The sequence below is a fragment of the Tetrao urogallus genome (genome assembly GCF_951394365.1).
Source record: "Tetrao urogallus genome assembly, chromosome: 26".
Lineage (NCBI taxonomy): Eukaryota > Metazoa > Chordata > Aves > Galliformes > Phasianidae > Tetrao > Tetrao urogallus.
The window spans coordinates 3,678,703-3,693,026 of record NC_136839.1 but is presented as its reverse complement, the minus strand read 5'-3'; the positions used below and the strand labels follow the sequence as shown (position 1 = coordinate 3,693,026).

Below are 14,324 nucleotides of genomic sequence, written 5' to 3'. Positions count from 1 at the left end.
CCTTGGTGCATCGGATCGATGCGTTCCTACAGTGATCGTAAAACCCAGCGATAAAAGCAAAGGCGAAGGGAGGTATTGATTTCACATCGCTGCGGATGGCTGCGTTTGAGGAGCTGCCACGCTCCCTTGCTGTTGCTGAGCTGCATCCCATTGTGCAGAATGGATTTCCTTCTGCCAAAGGCCGCTGATCCCCGCAGCGGTGGCACAGCGCTGGGGCTCTTCGTGCTCAGTGGTGTTGTGATGCAGCTTCCAAATGCTGCTGGGAGAGGCCTGGACCTATAGCAACCCTACAGCAAACCCTGCAAGTGCATAGGGTGCTGCACGGCCCACGTCCTGCCCCATAGAACCCACAGCACAGCCCTATCCCCAGTGCATGGTGCCGGTGGAGGCGGCCGAGCCTCCAGCTGCTGCCGGCCATCAGGCTTGGGGTCGGGTTTCCACAGCCCCATGACTCTGCTCATTCCTCCCTGCTGGGAGCCGGGGCAGGAGGGGAAAGTGTGTGCACGACCCCAGCTTTGCTTTTGACCCTATGTTTGCTTTTTGCTGGGCTGAACATTGCATGGCCATAACGTAGAAAAAGGAGACTCTGGGGCTAAGCAGGAGGTCCTCCAAAGGGATGCTGTTGTGTCCACTTGGGGTCTGCTCCTCTGCGGCCTCCAGGCCCATCATCTCCTTTGGGGATACCCAGAGGTGCAAGATATTAGCTACATCCAAGATCTGAAGCTCCTGCATTGGAGCCACCAGTTGGACTCCATGATCCCCACTCACCCCTTGCAATTCAGGATATTCACCGATTCTACACTCAATCTCTGCTTCCCGAAAGAGAAGGGCTCAAATGCAGACCTGCACTGCTGTCCCAATGAACCCATGCCCCACGCTGGTGTGGGGCTGGCAGAAGGGTCCCTCTGCCCTGGGGGCGCTGCCAGCCTCTGGCACCTGCTTGAATCTGGGGCCAGGCCCACCAGCTTAGGATCAGAGGAGAATGCTCCGCAAGGCTTCTTTTCCCCACAGATAAGTGTTGGTTTGATGGGACACCAGTGCCTCTGTGACAGTGCCTACAGTGCTCCAGCAGGGATAAAACCACCCCAGTGCCAGAGGCATGGTGTGAACAGCTCATCACAGGCACACAGAGCCTCAATTCCAAGAAGAGCACCGACCTGCACGGCCACCAGAAGTGCAAAGCAGCTCCCTTCACCCAAGTGCTGCTCAGCCAAATGCATAACATCAGGGGCATCCCTGCAGCGGGGATTAGCAGGAGAACAATTAGCTCGTGCCCCGACAGCAGCCAGCAGCCAGCTCTGCCCACGTGTGGAGCTGTGAGAAATTGATGCTGGGGGATGGAGGCAAGCCAGCACCTGGTGGCTGAAGGGCTGCGGGATGGAAAGCAGAGCCTGCTGTGCACCAACACAGCACGACACAACGCGACACGACACAGCACAACCCAACAGAGCATCACAGCGCAGCACATTCCAACACAACACAGCGTAAAACAGCACAGAACAACGTAACTCAACACAGTCCAGCACGGCACAGAGCAACCAACACAACCCAACCCGCCTCACACAAAACCATGCAGTACAGCTCAACACAACAGAGCACAACCCAAGACAGCACAATCTGACACAACCCAACACAACCCTGCATGAGGGGAAGTGGCTTCCCTCCTGACAGCAATATCTGGATTTGGGGATTGGTGGTGAACGTGAGTCCCAAATGGGGAAGGGCAGAGGGATGCTGAGGGCAGCACGGCGGATTTGGCTGTGCAGAGCAAGCTGGGGAGCACAGGGACCCTTTGCGTGGAACCCCACTGGCACCCATTGCTCAGAGCCTCACTCTTCTCCTTCCTTACTGCCTGCGCCCCAAAACCAGCTGAGAACCCAGGTTGACTCCATTCCTTCCTCATTTATCCCCATCTGAGGATGCAGGATGGGGTGGCAGCCGCAGTGGGGAGCAGATGTGGGATTTGGGGATGAGCAGAAAGCAGCAGAGGGCAGAGCCAGGCCCAGGCTGGGCAGAAGGAGCCCAGATTTCACCAAACCCTCTTGATTCTGGCTGGGACGCAGGACACAGCGCCATGGTGGCAATGCCATTGGCTGCCATGGTTTTGTTTGTGGATATTTAAGGTTATGATGGTGCTCGAGTGCAAGGGGTGACACAGATCTTTGCTGATGGCTGGAGGAAAGATAATCCTGGTATTGTTTTAAGGATGCTGTGCCTTGAGAAAGTCCTGTGGAGTGCGTTTTTGCCTTCCCTCCCTCCCAAAAACAAAACAAAAAAAAAGGGAAAATGGAGAAAAATCTCAGCGTTTTATTTTTGCTGGGAACAGTGCAGGCAGTGGGGAGCTGTGCTTGAAGATTTAACACTGCGCAGAGCAAAGCCCAGAGAGCTGCACGAGTGTTTGTGGGATTCGACGAGTTTCCAGCAGCAACTGGGACAAACAGCGCAGCTCCGCCGGGCGAAAGGAGCCCATTTATAAACAACTTTATGTCCCTTTCGGTAAGACAACAGCGTGCTGCTTCACAGCCTGATGTTTGCTATCCCCAGATATACGGCCGTGCCTCAAAGCTTGGCTGTGACTGCATTACAAAGCCGACCTGGGAAGATATGCAAGGTCTCCAAGTTGTTCTCTTGCGGATAAATGCCCCTCCTGACCCCAAGGGGGATGCAGCCCCCTCTCAGCTCCCCACACCCGTGCTCTGTCTGTAGGCTGCCCTGCTTTAAGGGTTGCTTTTTGCCAGCATTAAGCTGTGATTTCCGGAGGCTTTTTTGGCGTCTGGAAATCCCCACAGGCGATGCTGCTCCAGCTGCCCTCCCAGTGCTGCTTGGTGCTTTGGTGCATTCCGGAATGCAGGAATTCAGGATGCTTCCAGACAGCATCTGTCATGCTGGGAGCAGGGCAGCAAAACGGGAGAGCTGCCTTTGGAAAACAATGCCATGCTCCTCAGTGTCACCACGGTCCCTCCGCTCGGTGGGGACCAGCAGAGGTCACCCACTGGACACACAGCAGCACCCGCACCGCTGGGACGGATGCGTGGCCTAATGCAAAAGTGCATGCTGGGTTTTCGGGTGGGATTTTTGCTTCCTCGTGGTGTGCTTCGGAGGAGGGACTGCCCCTGTTGTGAGTCTCTGAGCAATGGGTGCCCGTGGGGTTCCACGCAAAGGGTCCCTGTGCTCCCCAGCTTGCTCTGCACAGCCAAATCCGCCGTGCTGCCCTCAGCATCCCTCTGCCCTTCCCCGTTTGGGACTCACGTTCACCACCAATCCCCCAAATCCAGATATTGCTGTCAGGAGGGAAGCCACTTCCCCTCATGCACCCCACAAAGGGAGGAACACACCAAGCTTCTGCTTTCTGTCTTGCTCAGGGGAACGCACAGCCCTTCTCCCCTCCTCCTGCCCCGTACCCGTGAGCTGTGTGGAAATTAATTTCACGATATCCGCTGGTTGCTAATCATCCTGTATGGGACATGGGCGCTTTAATGCCCCCACGGTACCTCGATGTACTCGGAGCTGGGGGTGGCACACATAGGCTGCAAGCTGCGAAGTCCTGGGATGCTCTGCTGCCCGCAGATGGAAATAGGAGGTTGCAACATCCCCCAGCAACTGATGGTAACCCCGTCCTGCCCGGGCTGGGAGCGGGGTGGCAGCTCATCCCGGAGGGGGTGACAACGGGCACCAAGGGTGCACAGTGCTGGGAATGGGTCCTCAGGATGGAGATCACACAGGCTTTGCAATACTGTGGTCCCTGCAGCCCCTCATCCTAAAAGATACCGATTTCCCCCCATTGGAATTGGACACCACCGGACCCAAATTGATCCACGTTGGACCTTCGTGCCCTTATTTCTTGCATTATTCCTCCACCATCACCTATCGCAAAGCACCTCCTGCTTCATGCCCGACTGCTTCTCCCTTCCTTCCCCAACTCCAGCAGACTTCCCACGAGAACACACAACCTCAGGGACCCTTTGCCCTGGGTGTGCACAATGCTCTCCAAATATTAGCACAGCTGAATCCCGTGGGACTCAGCGTCCCTTGCCCAATTCCCATAAAAGTGTCTGTTATTACATCAGGGATTTTCCTGGAACAGCTCAGAGCATCACCACCCACACTTGCATGGTCTCCATACAACAAGGACACGTCCAACCATCCTGCTGGTGTTCTGCAAGTGATGCTCAGTGATACCCACTATTAAATATTTTGCAGCGCGTCCCCATATTTTGGCCACATCTCCATGCAGTGGTGTGGGCAGAGGACGGATCGCTTGTGCCCCATGGGACAGTGACTGTCACCGTGGATGGGAGGACCGTGGTGTCTGGCCCCCCCAAAACGGCCCTGGCGATGCCCCATGCACCAGGAATGGGGGTTCTCACCCCAAATCAGAGCTGAATCCCACCCTGTTCTCCTGCTTTGTGCAGACTGGGGACGTAGAGGTGCGTCCCTGTGGGGACAGCGCCTTTGGAAAGGGGACACTGCGCAGCACAGCAGACCTTTCCTGCAACCTTGGCTTGGCCCAGGCCGGGTTTATATTTAGATCCCCTTATATTTAGGAAGAGAAGCCAGGAGAAAGGCGACTTGGGACTTTTCAGCCACCCCCAACCCTCAAAGCCACCGGACTGCTGGTGTCACCACAGTCACCGCGTCCCAGTGCCCTTCTGAGCACCGCCACCCCCCGTCCCCATCTGTTTTTGGCACGGGGGAGGGGGGGGGCGAAGGCAATAAACCCCACAACACCCACCTCCTGCAGCGGTGCCCCATGGCACAACCCCAAGAAGAAAGAGGAACCCAGGGCCACGCGAGCCCCTTCCCAGCAGCCCGATGCTGTCCCAGGGCTGGACCCGGCGCTTACCGTTGGGTGGAAAAAGCGAAATCCCAAAGAGAGAATTTTCGGGGCCAGAATTTCCCTCTCCTTCGGCTCCTTTGGCTCCGCGAGCGCCTGTTGGCAGCGCAGCTGCTGCTGCTGTCAGATGGTCATGAGTGAAACCTGAGGACACGCGGATCCTTCAGGTACCCTCGGCCGTCTCAGCTGTGGCATTCGTTCCCCGCGGCGCCAATCAAGGGGGTGGCAGCGCCCGGCCCCGTTAGCACAGACCCTTCCGGGGTCCATCTGCTCCAACGTGCCCCAAAAAGGACCACATCCCTGAGCGATGTGATGCTGCACCCATCCTGCTTCAGCACTTTGTGTCCCCATGTGCCGTGCTGTGCCGGACCCAGAAGTCATATCCAGCTCAGGGATGGTGTGAGAAGGTGTCCTGGTGTGTGTTCTGCCTTTCCTGGGGGAGACTTTGGGTGCTGTTCTCATGTTTTGGGGTGCACGGCAGGCGAGGGGGCAGTGAGGAGGGCGCAGAAGGTCCATACCCATCTCGTAGGGTTGGTCCCTTCTGGGGTGCAGCAACCACCTGGCCTGGTCTGAAGGCTCCATGCCACCCTTCTGCTGCCTCTCTGGCCCCAGACACCCCACAGCCATCTTCCCCAAATCAATGAGCACCCACCACCAAGGGAAGAACCTCGGCTTTGCACCGAGGGGTTTTCTCCAAGCCAGCAAAGCGCAGCCCCAGTGCATTTGCAGGTGTAGGGCAGGGATGGGGACATCCCCCTGCTGTGGCTGTGGGGACTTTCCTCTTGGTGGATCCCAGCCCTACCACTCTTAGGAAGCCTTTATAATCTTGTGTTTTTCTTCGCACGCAGCCTAGGGCAAACCCTGTGGGGAGCACGCGAGGATGGGGGCACCAGGATGTGCCCCTGGGGGCTGTGGGCACCGCAGGGTGGGCGCAGACTGGGGGGTTGGGTACCCGGGGTACCCATGACGCTGAAGTGGGTGCAAAATCCAGCAGCGAAAGCACCTTTGGGGTGGGAGAATGGGGTTTGGTGCCGAGCACTGCGCACGGGATCTGTGTGAGGCACATCCCAGAGCGGGGATGGAGATGGGGGTGAAGCTCTGCGGGCACCCAGCAGTGGGCAGCGAACCCCTTACCTTCCTCTCGTGGTGCTGGGGGGGCACAGTCCTTCGGTGCCGGCGATCCTGGGACAGCCGTAGGGCCGCTGTGGTTTCGGGGCTGTCCCGTGGATCCGCTGTCACCGCCCGCGGCGTAGGGCCGCAGTGCCACCCACCGGCCCCAAGCAAAACACCCCCCCGAGGCAAAACACCGCCCCGGCTGCATCCCCAGGGAACGGGGATCGATGGATTCAGCGCCATAGGGAAGACCCGGCCCCGTTGTGCCACCCCATATGGGCTGCTATAGGGCACGGTGCATGTAGGGGTGCAGCAGAGCTGCTTCTGGCACATTGCGTGCCCTCCATGCCCACCATGAGCTCCTGCCTTGCAGGCATTGGGGGTACCGTGGATTAAATGCCTGGCAAGCCCTAAAATAGGGGATTTGGGGTGCTGTTTTAACCCCACTGCCAGCAGGAAATAAATGCAAACCCGATGCTTTGCAAAGCTTTATGTCCATGGTGACACTGAGCATCCCCAGCCCCAGTGACCCTGTGACCTCCTCTCCCCACCTGAATCAGCCTCCATGGTGAGCAGAGGGATATTTGTGCACCCAGGGGGAGCATCCTCCAGCTCACCCCACATCGGGTCTGGGGTCTGCTGCCCCTTAGTGAGACCAGGTGGGATATCAGGAGATCTGGTTGCCTGAGATGAGGACAGTCTGTGGGGTTTATTTAAAGTGGGGCATTTGGCCATGCGGAGAAATTACAACCCAGAAAGCCTGAAAAGCTCTGCTGAGATTGGTGGATCAGAACAGCCAGGAGAGGTCTGGGAAGGGGCATCTGACACCTTTCTGGATGCTGGGACAGCATTAACCAGGGCAGGAGATGGGGTGCTGTGAGCAGAATGGGCTGCAGTGGTGGCTTCTCCCACCCCATGATGGCTGCTGGAGGCTGTGAGTTGACATCTTCCCGTAAGGGAATGCATTTCTTAAGTAAAAGAAGGGGAAAAAAAAACATTGGTGGATCCCTCCAGTGTTGAAACCACCTCAGCTGTCATTCTAGTGCCAAATGAAGAATGCCAGGTGTCCTTCAAGCTGGTCCTCAGCTCTTAGCTGGTGCAGATGTGGGGAGATGGGCAGCTAAAACTTCAGGATATGTATTCCATCCCCATCCCATCCCACCTCATCCCATCCCATTCCAACCCACCCCATCCCATCCCACCCCAATCCACCCTATCCCAACTTCATTCCAACCTCATCCCATCCCATCCCACCCTACCCCATCCCATCCCACCCTACCCCATCCCATCCCAACCCCATCCCATCCCATCCCATCCCATCCCACCCCATCCCATCCCATCCCACCCCACCCCATCCCATCCCATCCCATCCCATCCCATCCCATCCCACCCCATCCCCTCCCATCCCATCCCATCCCATCCCATCCCCTCCCATCCCCTCCCATCCCATCCCATCCCATCCCATCCCATCCCATCCCATCCCATCCCATCCCATCCCATCCCATCCCATCCCATCCCACTCCACCCCAAGCCCCCACACCATACGTGCAGAGCCATGCACTTAGAGTGCAGGACCCAGAACCTACAAATCCCCCTTTGGTTCCAGGACCCCCATCCTTAGGGAGGAACGTCCCCTGACCGCCATCCTCATCAAGCAGTGAAGTCTTGGGTCGCCATGTTGAAGACGTTGCTCTCCATGGATGACTGCCACTTGCCCCAGTTTCTCTTGATCTCAGCCTGGACCTGAAGTGACACCAGGATTGGTGCTGGCAGTTGGGGCACCCATAGGGTGGGAGCTGCACTGCTCCATGAGGGGCTTGGGTGCCAGCAAGGGGGATCCCGTGTGTGTTCGCTGCCCACCTCCCCGTTCAGGAAGCAATACAGCAGAGCCACCAGGAACCCCTAAAAACGCAGAAACAGCAAATTTCAGCCAAAGAGAAGGGCCATGTGCACCCTACCCTAGGGGTGGAGTAGGATGGGATGGGATGAGGTAGGAAGGGATGGAGATGGGGACAGGATTGGGATGGAAACACATTAGGAAGGGATGGGATGGGAAAGGATAGGGATAAGAAGGGAAGAGAGGGGATGGGATGGAGATGGGAAGGGATAGGAATAGGAAGGGATGGAGATGGTATAGGAAAGTATAGGATGGAAATGGAGATGGGGATGGGATGGGGGTGGGATGAGGGTGAGAATAGGATGGAGTAGGTTAGGAAGGGAAGGGGATGGGACAGGAAAGGATGCGATAGGGTTGGATGGAATGGGATTGGAAGGGGTCGAGATAGGAAGTGATGGGATGGGAGAGAAGGGATGGGCATGGGAAAAGATGGGATGGGAAAGGATGGGGATGGGAAGGGATGGGGCTGGGAAAGCTTTTGGTGGGATGGGGTGGGATTTCAGCTGCTCATCTCCCCACATCTGCACCTGGTAGGAACCGAGGACCAGCTCAAAGTACAGCCGGGCATCCACACCGATGTGCTCAGGGAAGAGAGCAAACACCACGTAGTGCACCCCAAAGAGGGGGATGAGGAGCAGCGTGGACTTGGTCAGCCTCCTGTGGAGAGGACAACATCAGCAGAGCTGACTTTCGACGATTTTGGAGGTTTTGGTGGCCCTGAGCCACCCTTTGTGCTCCTCCAAGGCGACCTACGTCCCCCCAACAACCCAGGTGTGGGGAGCTGCCCTCACATGTACTGCTGCTTGTAGTTTTTGCTGATGTCTGGGGATCGGATCTTCTGCGCCAACATCCTGGTGACATTGAGGAAGATGAGGAAGTCACCTGCCATTGGAGCTTGTCTCAGAGCCCTGCTCTGAATGGGATGCTTGGGGTGGGGACATACTCACAAATATGGCCAGGAGGATGGGGAGCCTTGATCACCCACCAGTAGGGGCTGCTGTAGTCATCCCAGCACCTGTGGGAGAGGAGAACAACCCCGTTTACAGCTCAGGTCTCATTCTCCTGCCTCGTTTGCATAGGGGTCTTCAGGCCCCACCAGAAAGCAGACGCAGCATTAAAATAAATTGTTGCCCCATTCCTTCCATTCTGAGCTTCCCTAGCAAGACGGTTGTCCCCTTGGCTTGCACAGGGGGCACATGGGCAAGAGGAAGAGGAGAAGTGGCTGCCCTTACCCATGGTTGTCGTACTGCAGCCTGGTGGCCACCCACACACACAGCGCCAACATGGGGACACCTGTAGGGACACAGTGTCACCCCACGGCTCTGGCACCTCCCTCCAACCCTCGTCCACAACCCACATCCTGGGGCCCTGGAGATGACAGCAGTTTTTTCCAGGGCTTAGAAAGGGGTGATGGCCGTTGACGGTGATGCGTCACCTCCCGGTCTCGTTCCTACATCTAACCCAGCTCCTGGGTTGCACCCTGGGAGCCCCCAGAGGGGTCAGGGTCACGGGCTCACCCCATCCAGTGAGGATGTAGCACCAGATGTAGCTCCGGTCAGAGGTGAAGGTGAGCAGCAGCAGGGTCTGCAGGTACATGCCTTCCACCAGCAGCCAGTAGAAGTTGGCCAACACTGAATACTGCACAAAGGCAATGGATTGCTTTGCACTTCACCTGTGAGGATGAGGAAGAGGAAAGGTTCAGTGGTGCTGAGACCCAAACGGAGAGAACTTTGACGCAAGAACACTGTCTCTACAGACAAATCCCACAAAGAGATGCTGTTGTGAACCTCCTGATGCCCACCCAAGCCTGTCTGGGAGACATTTTTGAAGACAGTTCTTGATCTAGTGGTTAGCTGCCCTGCCCATGACACAGAGGTTGGAATGAGGTGATTTCTGAGGTCCTTTCCAACCCAACCATTCTACGATTCTATGACTCTGTAGTCACTGCTTCTGTGTTTCTTATTTTTTGTTTCTTATTGCTCTGGACCAGCACACGTGTCAGCACCTCACCGTCGACATGGTGCAATGGTCAACAGACTCATCAGAGAAGAGGACGGCGTCCTTGATGAGCACAGCAGCTCCACGTAGGATGAAGGAGGTGAAGAAGTGGATGTGGATGGAGTTCCTGGTACAGTGCAGCTTCCTATGGAAGAGACGTGCTGTGTTCATGAGGAGAAAGGGAATTTGGGGGGGTTTTAAGACATCCATGGGGCATCTGTGGGAGGGAGGATCTGGACGCCTCCCAGCTCTGCTCGTAGGTTTTCCTCCAGCCCTACCTGAAGCAGGAGAAGATGCCAATGGCCAGGAACAGGGCTGCCAGGGACGTGGAGTAGCCACAGGTGTAGAGCACCTTCATGGTGATGAAGTAGCCTCTCTGGAAGGAAAAGCACCAGCTAAAGCAGGTGATGGGAGTTCCATCCACGTTGGGTTGCACAAGGTTTGTGCAATCATCCAACCAAGCTCTGGATCCACTGAACAACAAGGGTGAGGCCCCTGGTAGACCTGAAGGCACCCACTTGCCTTGGCCTCGGTGTTGTTGCTGCTCCCAGCAGCCTCCAGCTCGCAGGCGCTGTAGTAGGGTGGGCTGGGGGGACTCCATCCCACCTCAGTGCAGTTCCTATGGATCAGTGCTGTGGGAGAAAAGGGGTCTGAGCCATGTGCTGGTCCCAGCTTCTCCATCAGCATCCCAAAAATGCCCACTCGTACCACAAACGTCGTGGCAGTGCCCAAATGCTGACACCCAGCCAGGAGCATGGTGGGCACCATGGGAGCACGAGCACACCCCATCCCTATGTGCTGTGCCAACGGGGCAGCAGTTGGGTCTACAGCTGGAGAAAGGGGCTGGGGACTGTTGTGCTGCCACCCAATTGGAGAAGGTGCCACCAAGCTCTGCCCAAGAGGGAGAGCATCCTGTGGGTGACGAGAGGGCTTGGGGACGTTCCTGATTGGCATCATCCCACCCACCCATCCTTTGAGTTGTGGCTACTCGTGAGGTTTTGGACAAGTTGGAGTGGTGGGACCAAGGGGACCAGGTTGGGATACCATAGGGTGAGCACTTGCATTCATAGCTCTGCACCTTTGGACTTCTTGAAGACGTGGGGAACATCAGGACAGGTGACAGCATAGGACTGACCCACAGGCATGGCTGGCCAGCAGCTCACCCCGTCCCACACTGTCCGGCAGCCTACAGAGGGACAGGATGGGATGATCTGAGATGTGGCCACCAAAGTGCCACCTCCAAGAGTCCTGTCCTAATGGAAGGTGACGGGAGGATCTGGGGGATCCAGGGGAGCCAGCAGCTTTCTGTCTGTGTGGGATGGCTTGGACATTCTCCCATCGACCAGGAGCGGTGTGGCCAGCAGAGACACTCCATCCTCTAAGAACCTGCAAAGGTCTCCCAGGATGACACAGGAGGGAACAAAACAGAGGGAGGGGAGGATGGGGACACACCAAAGAGCAGATGCCAGCTGTGGGACATCGCCCTGGAGGAGGAAAGCAGTTAATGCACCATGAGACTTTTGCTGGAGAGCAAATAGCCGCACTTCACTCCTTTCCCCAGCCCCATGTCAGCGTTTCAAGGTCTCCCAAATTGCCTTGGAAACGAGCAGGAGAGACCCAGACATCACACTTCAGGACAGCTCTCCTCGCACACGGATGTGATTAACCTTGCAGGTATACGTTATTAACCTGGAGCCACTTCTATTCCCAGCTAGGGAGTGTGGGCTCAGACACGTTTAATTAGTTTCCTCTGAATTCTGCAAGGTATCTGGCCAGGATGGAGAGATCTGCAGGGCTGGCCTTGCAGCACTGAGGTATGTCTGCACTTCTGCAGGAGAATGAAGCATGGGATTGTTTCTGCAAGGGGTTGCTTTATTTTTGGGGGGCATCTGGATACGTCTATGTGCTGTCCCATAAGTGCATCCATCTCTTGCAAGGCCAGTCAGGAGCTGCACAGAGAATAAAGTCATTGGGATGGAGAGATCCCTCTTCCCACTCCATCTCCCTTTCCTGAGCTGCTGCGACCCCCAAACCCCACATTCTTTTATGGTTATGCAGAATGGGAATGAACTTCCCAAGGAGAAGAAGTGAAGAGGAAAGGAGCATTCCCATTCTCTGATGGGACTCTGCTGCTCAGCATTCCCATGGGCTCACCATGGGCAGAGGTTGTGCTGTTGGTTGCTGCCCCCGTTTCTGGCTGCTGTCCTGGTGGCACCTGCACACCTTTACACGGTTATCTGCACCCAGACAGCCCACAGCAGAATGCCAGAGCAGGGAAACTCGTGATAAAACACTGACTTTAATTACTCTTTTCTGCCTCTTGCTATTTTCCTGAAGTGATTCCTTCCCCTGGCTGCAGAACGGACCTTTTCCAATCATTGTGGCTTTCCTGTGCTAAGAGGAGGCGCTTCGTCCCCGCACTCTTGCTTATGCAATTATGCACCTCAACGTGCATTTATCGAGGCGCTTCATTTCTACATTTGTATTATCTGAGACCCATTGAATGACGCATTTCTTATTCACTGGGAGATAATTTTTACCCAGAATTTGAGGCAAGCTGCGTCGGGGATGGAAATTGAATCCGGTTAAACAAAATGTCCAAAAGCAGCGCTTTAAAAATGGTTAATTTATTATTATTACCTCCCCCCCTCCCTCCCCTCCCTACTTCAATTAGTTAATCTGCTTAAAAGTCCCGGATATGTAAAAATTGAGTTGCTCAAAACATGTTCTGCATTAAAGCCGAGTGAATCAGGGAGGGGAAAGGGGTGACGGGCGCTGCGCAATGCTGGCGGTGGTGAGCAGGGGGCAGACGGGGGCACAGCGCCCTGCGTGGCAGGGTGAGGGTCAGTGCCATAACTGTGGGGCTCTCCTCCCCGATGGCTGTTTGCACACCGTTGTCCCCCAGGTGCAATCCTGGTCCCCTCTCTCCCTTCTCCTTGAGGCTCTCCAAGGATTCTGCCACCCCTCCACCACCACCCAACCCCGCAGCAAACCCTCTTCCCATGCACGTTGGTTCTCACCTCGCTGCCCACTGGGGGGTGGTGTTTGGCTCTCGCTCCTGATGGCCTGCAGGCACTCATCCTCTCGCTCTTGGAAGTAGAGGACGATGGAGCAGTCGGGATGCGTCGCTTGCACCTGGTGGGGGGATGCACTGGCTGACCCCCGACCCACACCGCCCCATTCAGTGGGCAGCTGCCCGCAGCACAGCCCTGACATTTCCCCAGCTTTCAGCTGTTTGCTTTGTGCACATCATCAAGAACTGCAATTAACTCCAATTCCCTCCTAGGAGCTTCAGGGCACCACTCAGATGACAAAAACAGAGGGGCCAGCCCTCTGAGAACCACAGCGAGGGATGAAGAAGTATTTGTTGAGATAAATTATCGAGCCCATCTGCCTCTCAACAAACCCCCCTCAGCTTTTGGTTTGTGAGCAGAAATGATGAGCGCTCCTCACAGCCAAACGCACCTTTGGAGCCAATCCACCACCGTGCCTCAGTTTCCCATCTGGGGAAGGGGCCGATGCCATCGCTCTCCTTACAAAGCCTGAAGCACCCCGACTCTTTTTTTTTTTTTTTTTTCCTTCTTAAAAAAAAAAAAGGATTTCCTTTTCCTCCCTCCCTCCCTCCCTCCCTCCTCCCTTCCTTCCTTCCTTCCTTCCTTCCTTCCTTCCTTCCTTCCTTCCTTCCTTCCTTCTTCCTTCCTTCCTTCCTTCCTTCCTTCTCCTTCCTTCCTTCCTTCCTTCCTTCCTTCCTTCCCTCCCTCCCTCCTCCTTCCTTCCCTTCTTCTTTCTTTTCTTTTCTTTTCTTTTCTTTTTCTTTTCTTTTCTTTTCTTTTTTCTTTTCTTTTCTTTTTCTTTTCTTTTCTTTTCTTTTCTTTTTCTTTCTCTCTCTTCTCTTCTCTTCTCTTCTCTTCTCTTCTCTTCTCTTCTCTTCTCTTCTCTCTCTCTCTTCTCTTCTCTTCTCTTCTCTTCTCTTCTCTTCTCTTCTCTTTTCTTTTCTTCTTTTTTCCTCCTCTCCTCTCCTCTCCTCTCCTCTCCTCTCCTCTCCTCTCCTCTCCTCTCTCTCTCTCCTCTCCTCTCCTCTCCTCTCCTCTCCTCTCCTCTCCTCTCCTCTCCTCTCCTCTCCTCTCCTCTCCTCTCCTCTCCTCTCCTCTCCTCTCCTCTCCTCTCCTCTCCTCTCCTCTCCTCTCCTCTCCTCTCCTCTCCTCTTCCTCTCCTCTCCTCTCCTCTCCTCTTCCTCTCCCTCTCCTCTCCCTCTCCCTCTCCCTCTCCCTCTCCCTCCCTCTCCTCTTCCCCTTCCCCTTCCCCTTCCCCTTCCCCCTTTCCCTTTCCCTTTCCCTTTCCCTTTCCCATTCCCTTTCCCTTTCCCTTTCCCTTTCCCTTTCCCTTTCCCTTTCCCTTTCCCTTTCCCTTTCCCTTTCCCTTTCCCTTTCCCTTTCCCTTTTCTTTCTTTCCTTCTCCCCTCCTTCCTCCCTTCCTTCCCCC

The 14,324-nt window shown here is 55.7% G+C and overlaps 1 protein-coding gene across 1 annotated transcript in view; it reads right to left on the bottom strand.

Annotated features, from left to right (window-relative positions):
- Nucleotides 1–7,597: 7,597 nt before the first annotated feature.
- LOC306955835 (vasoactive intestinal polypeptide receptor 1-like) overlaps nucleotides 7,598–14,324 on the bottom strand; it is a gene marked incomplete at both ends in the record, with an annotated part of 10,378 nt that continues 3,651 nt past the window's right edge. The window contains 13 exon segments of the mRNA XM_079547206.1: nucleotides 7,598–7,690; nucleotides 7,808–7,849; nucleotides 8,372–8,501; nucleotides 8,636–8,726; nucleotides 8,788–8,812; nucleotides 8,814–8,859; nucleotides 9,077–9,137; nucleotides 9,362–9,500; nucleotides 9,502–9,516; nucleotides 9,855–9,987; nucleotides 10,121–10,218; nucleotides 10,365–10,474; nucleotides 10,921–11,028. Coding sequence (XP_079403332.1) covers nucleotides 7,598–7,690; nucleotides 7,808–7,849; nucleotides 8,372–8,501; nucleotides 8,636–8,726; nucleotides 8,788–8,812; nucleotides 8,814–8,859; nucleotides 9,077–9,137; nucleotides 9,362–9,500; nucleotides 9,502–9,516; nucleotides 9,855–9,987; nucleotides 10,121–10,218; nucleotides 10,365–10,474; nucleotides 10,921–11,028 — 1,091 coding nt within the window.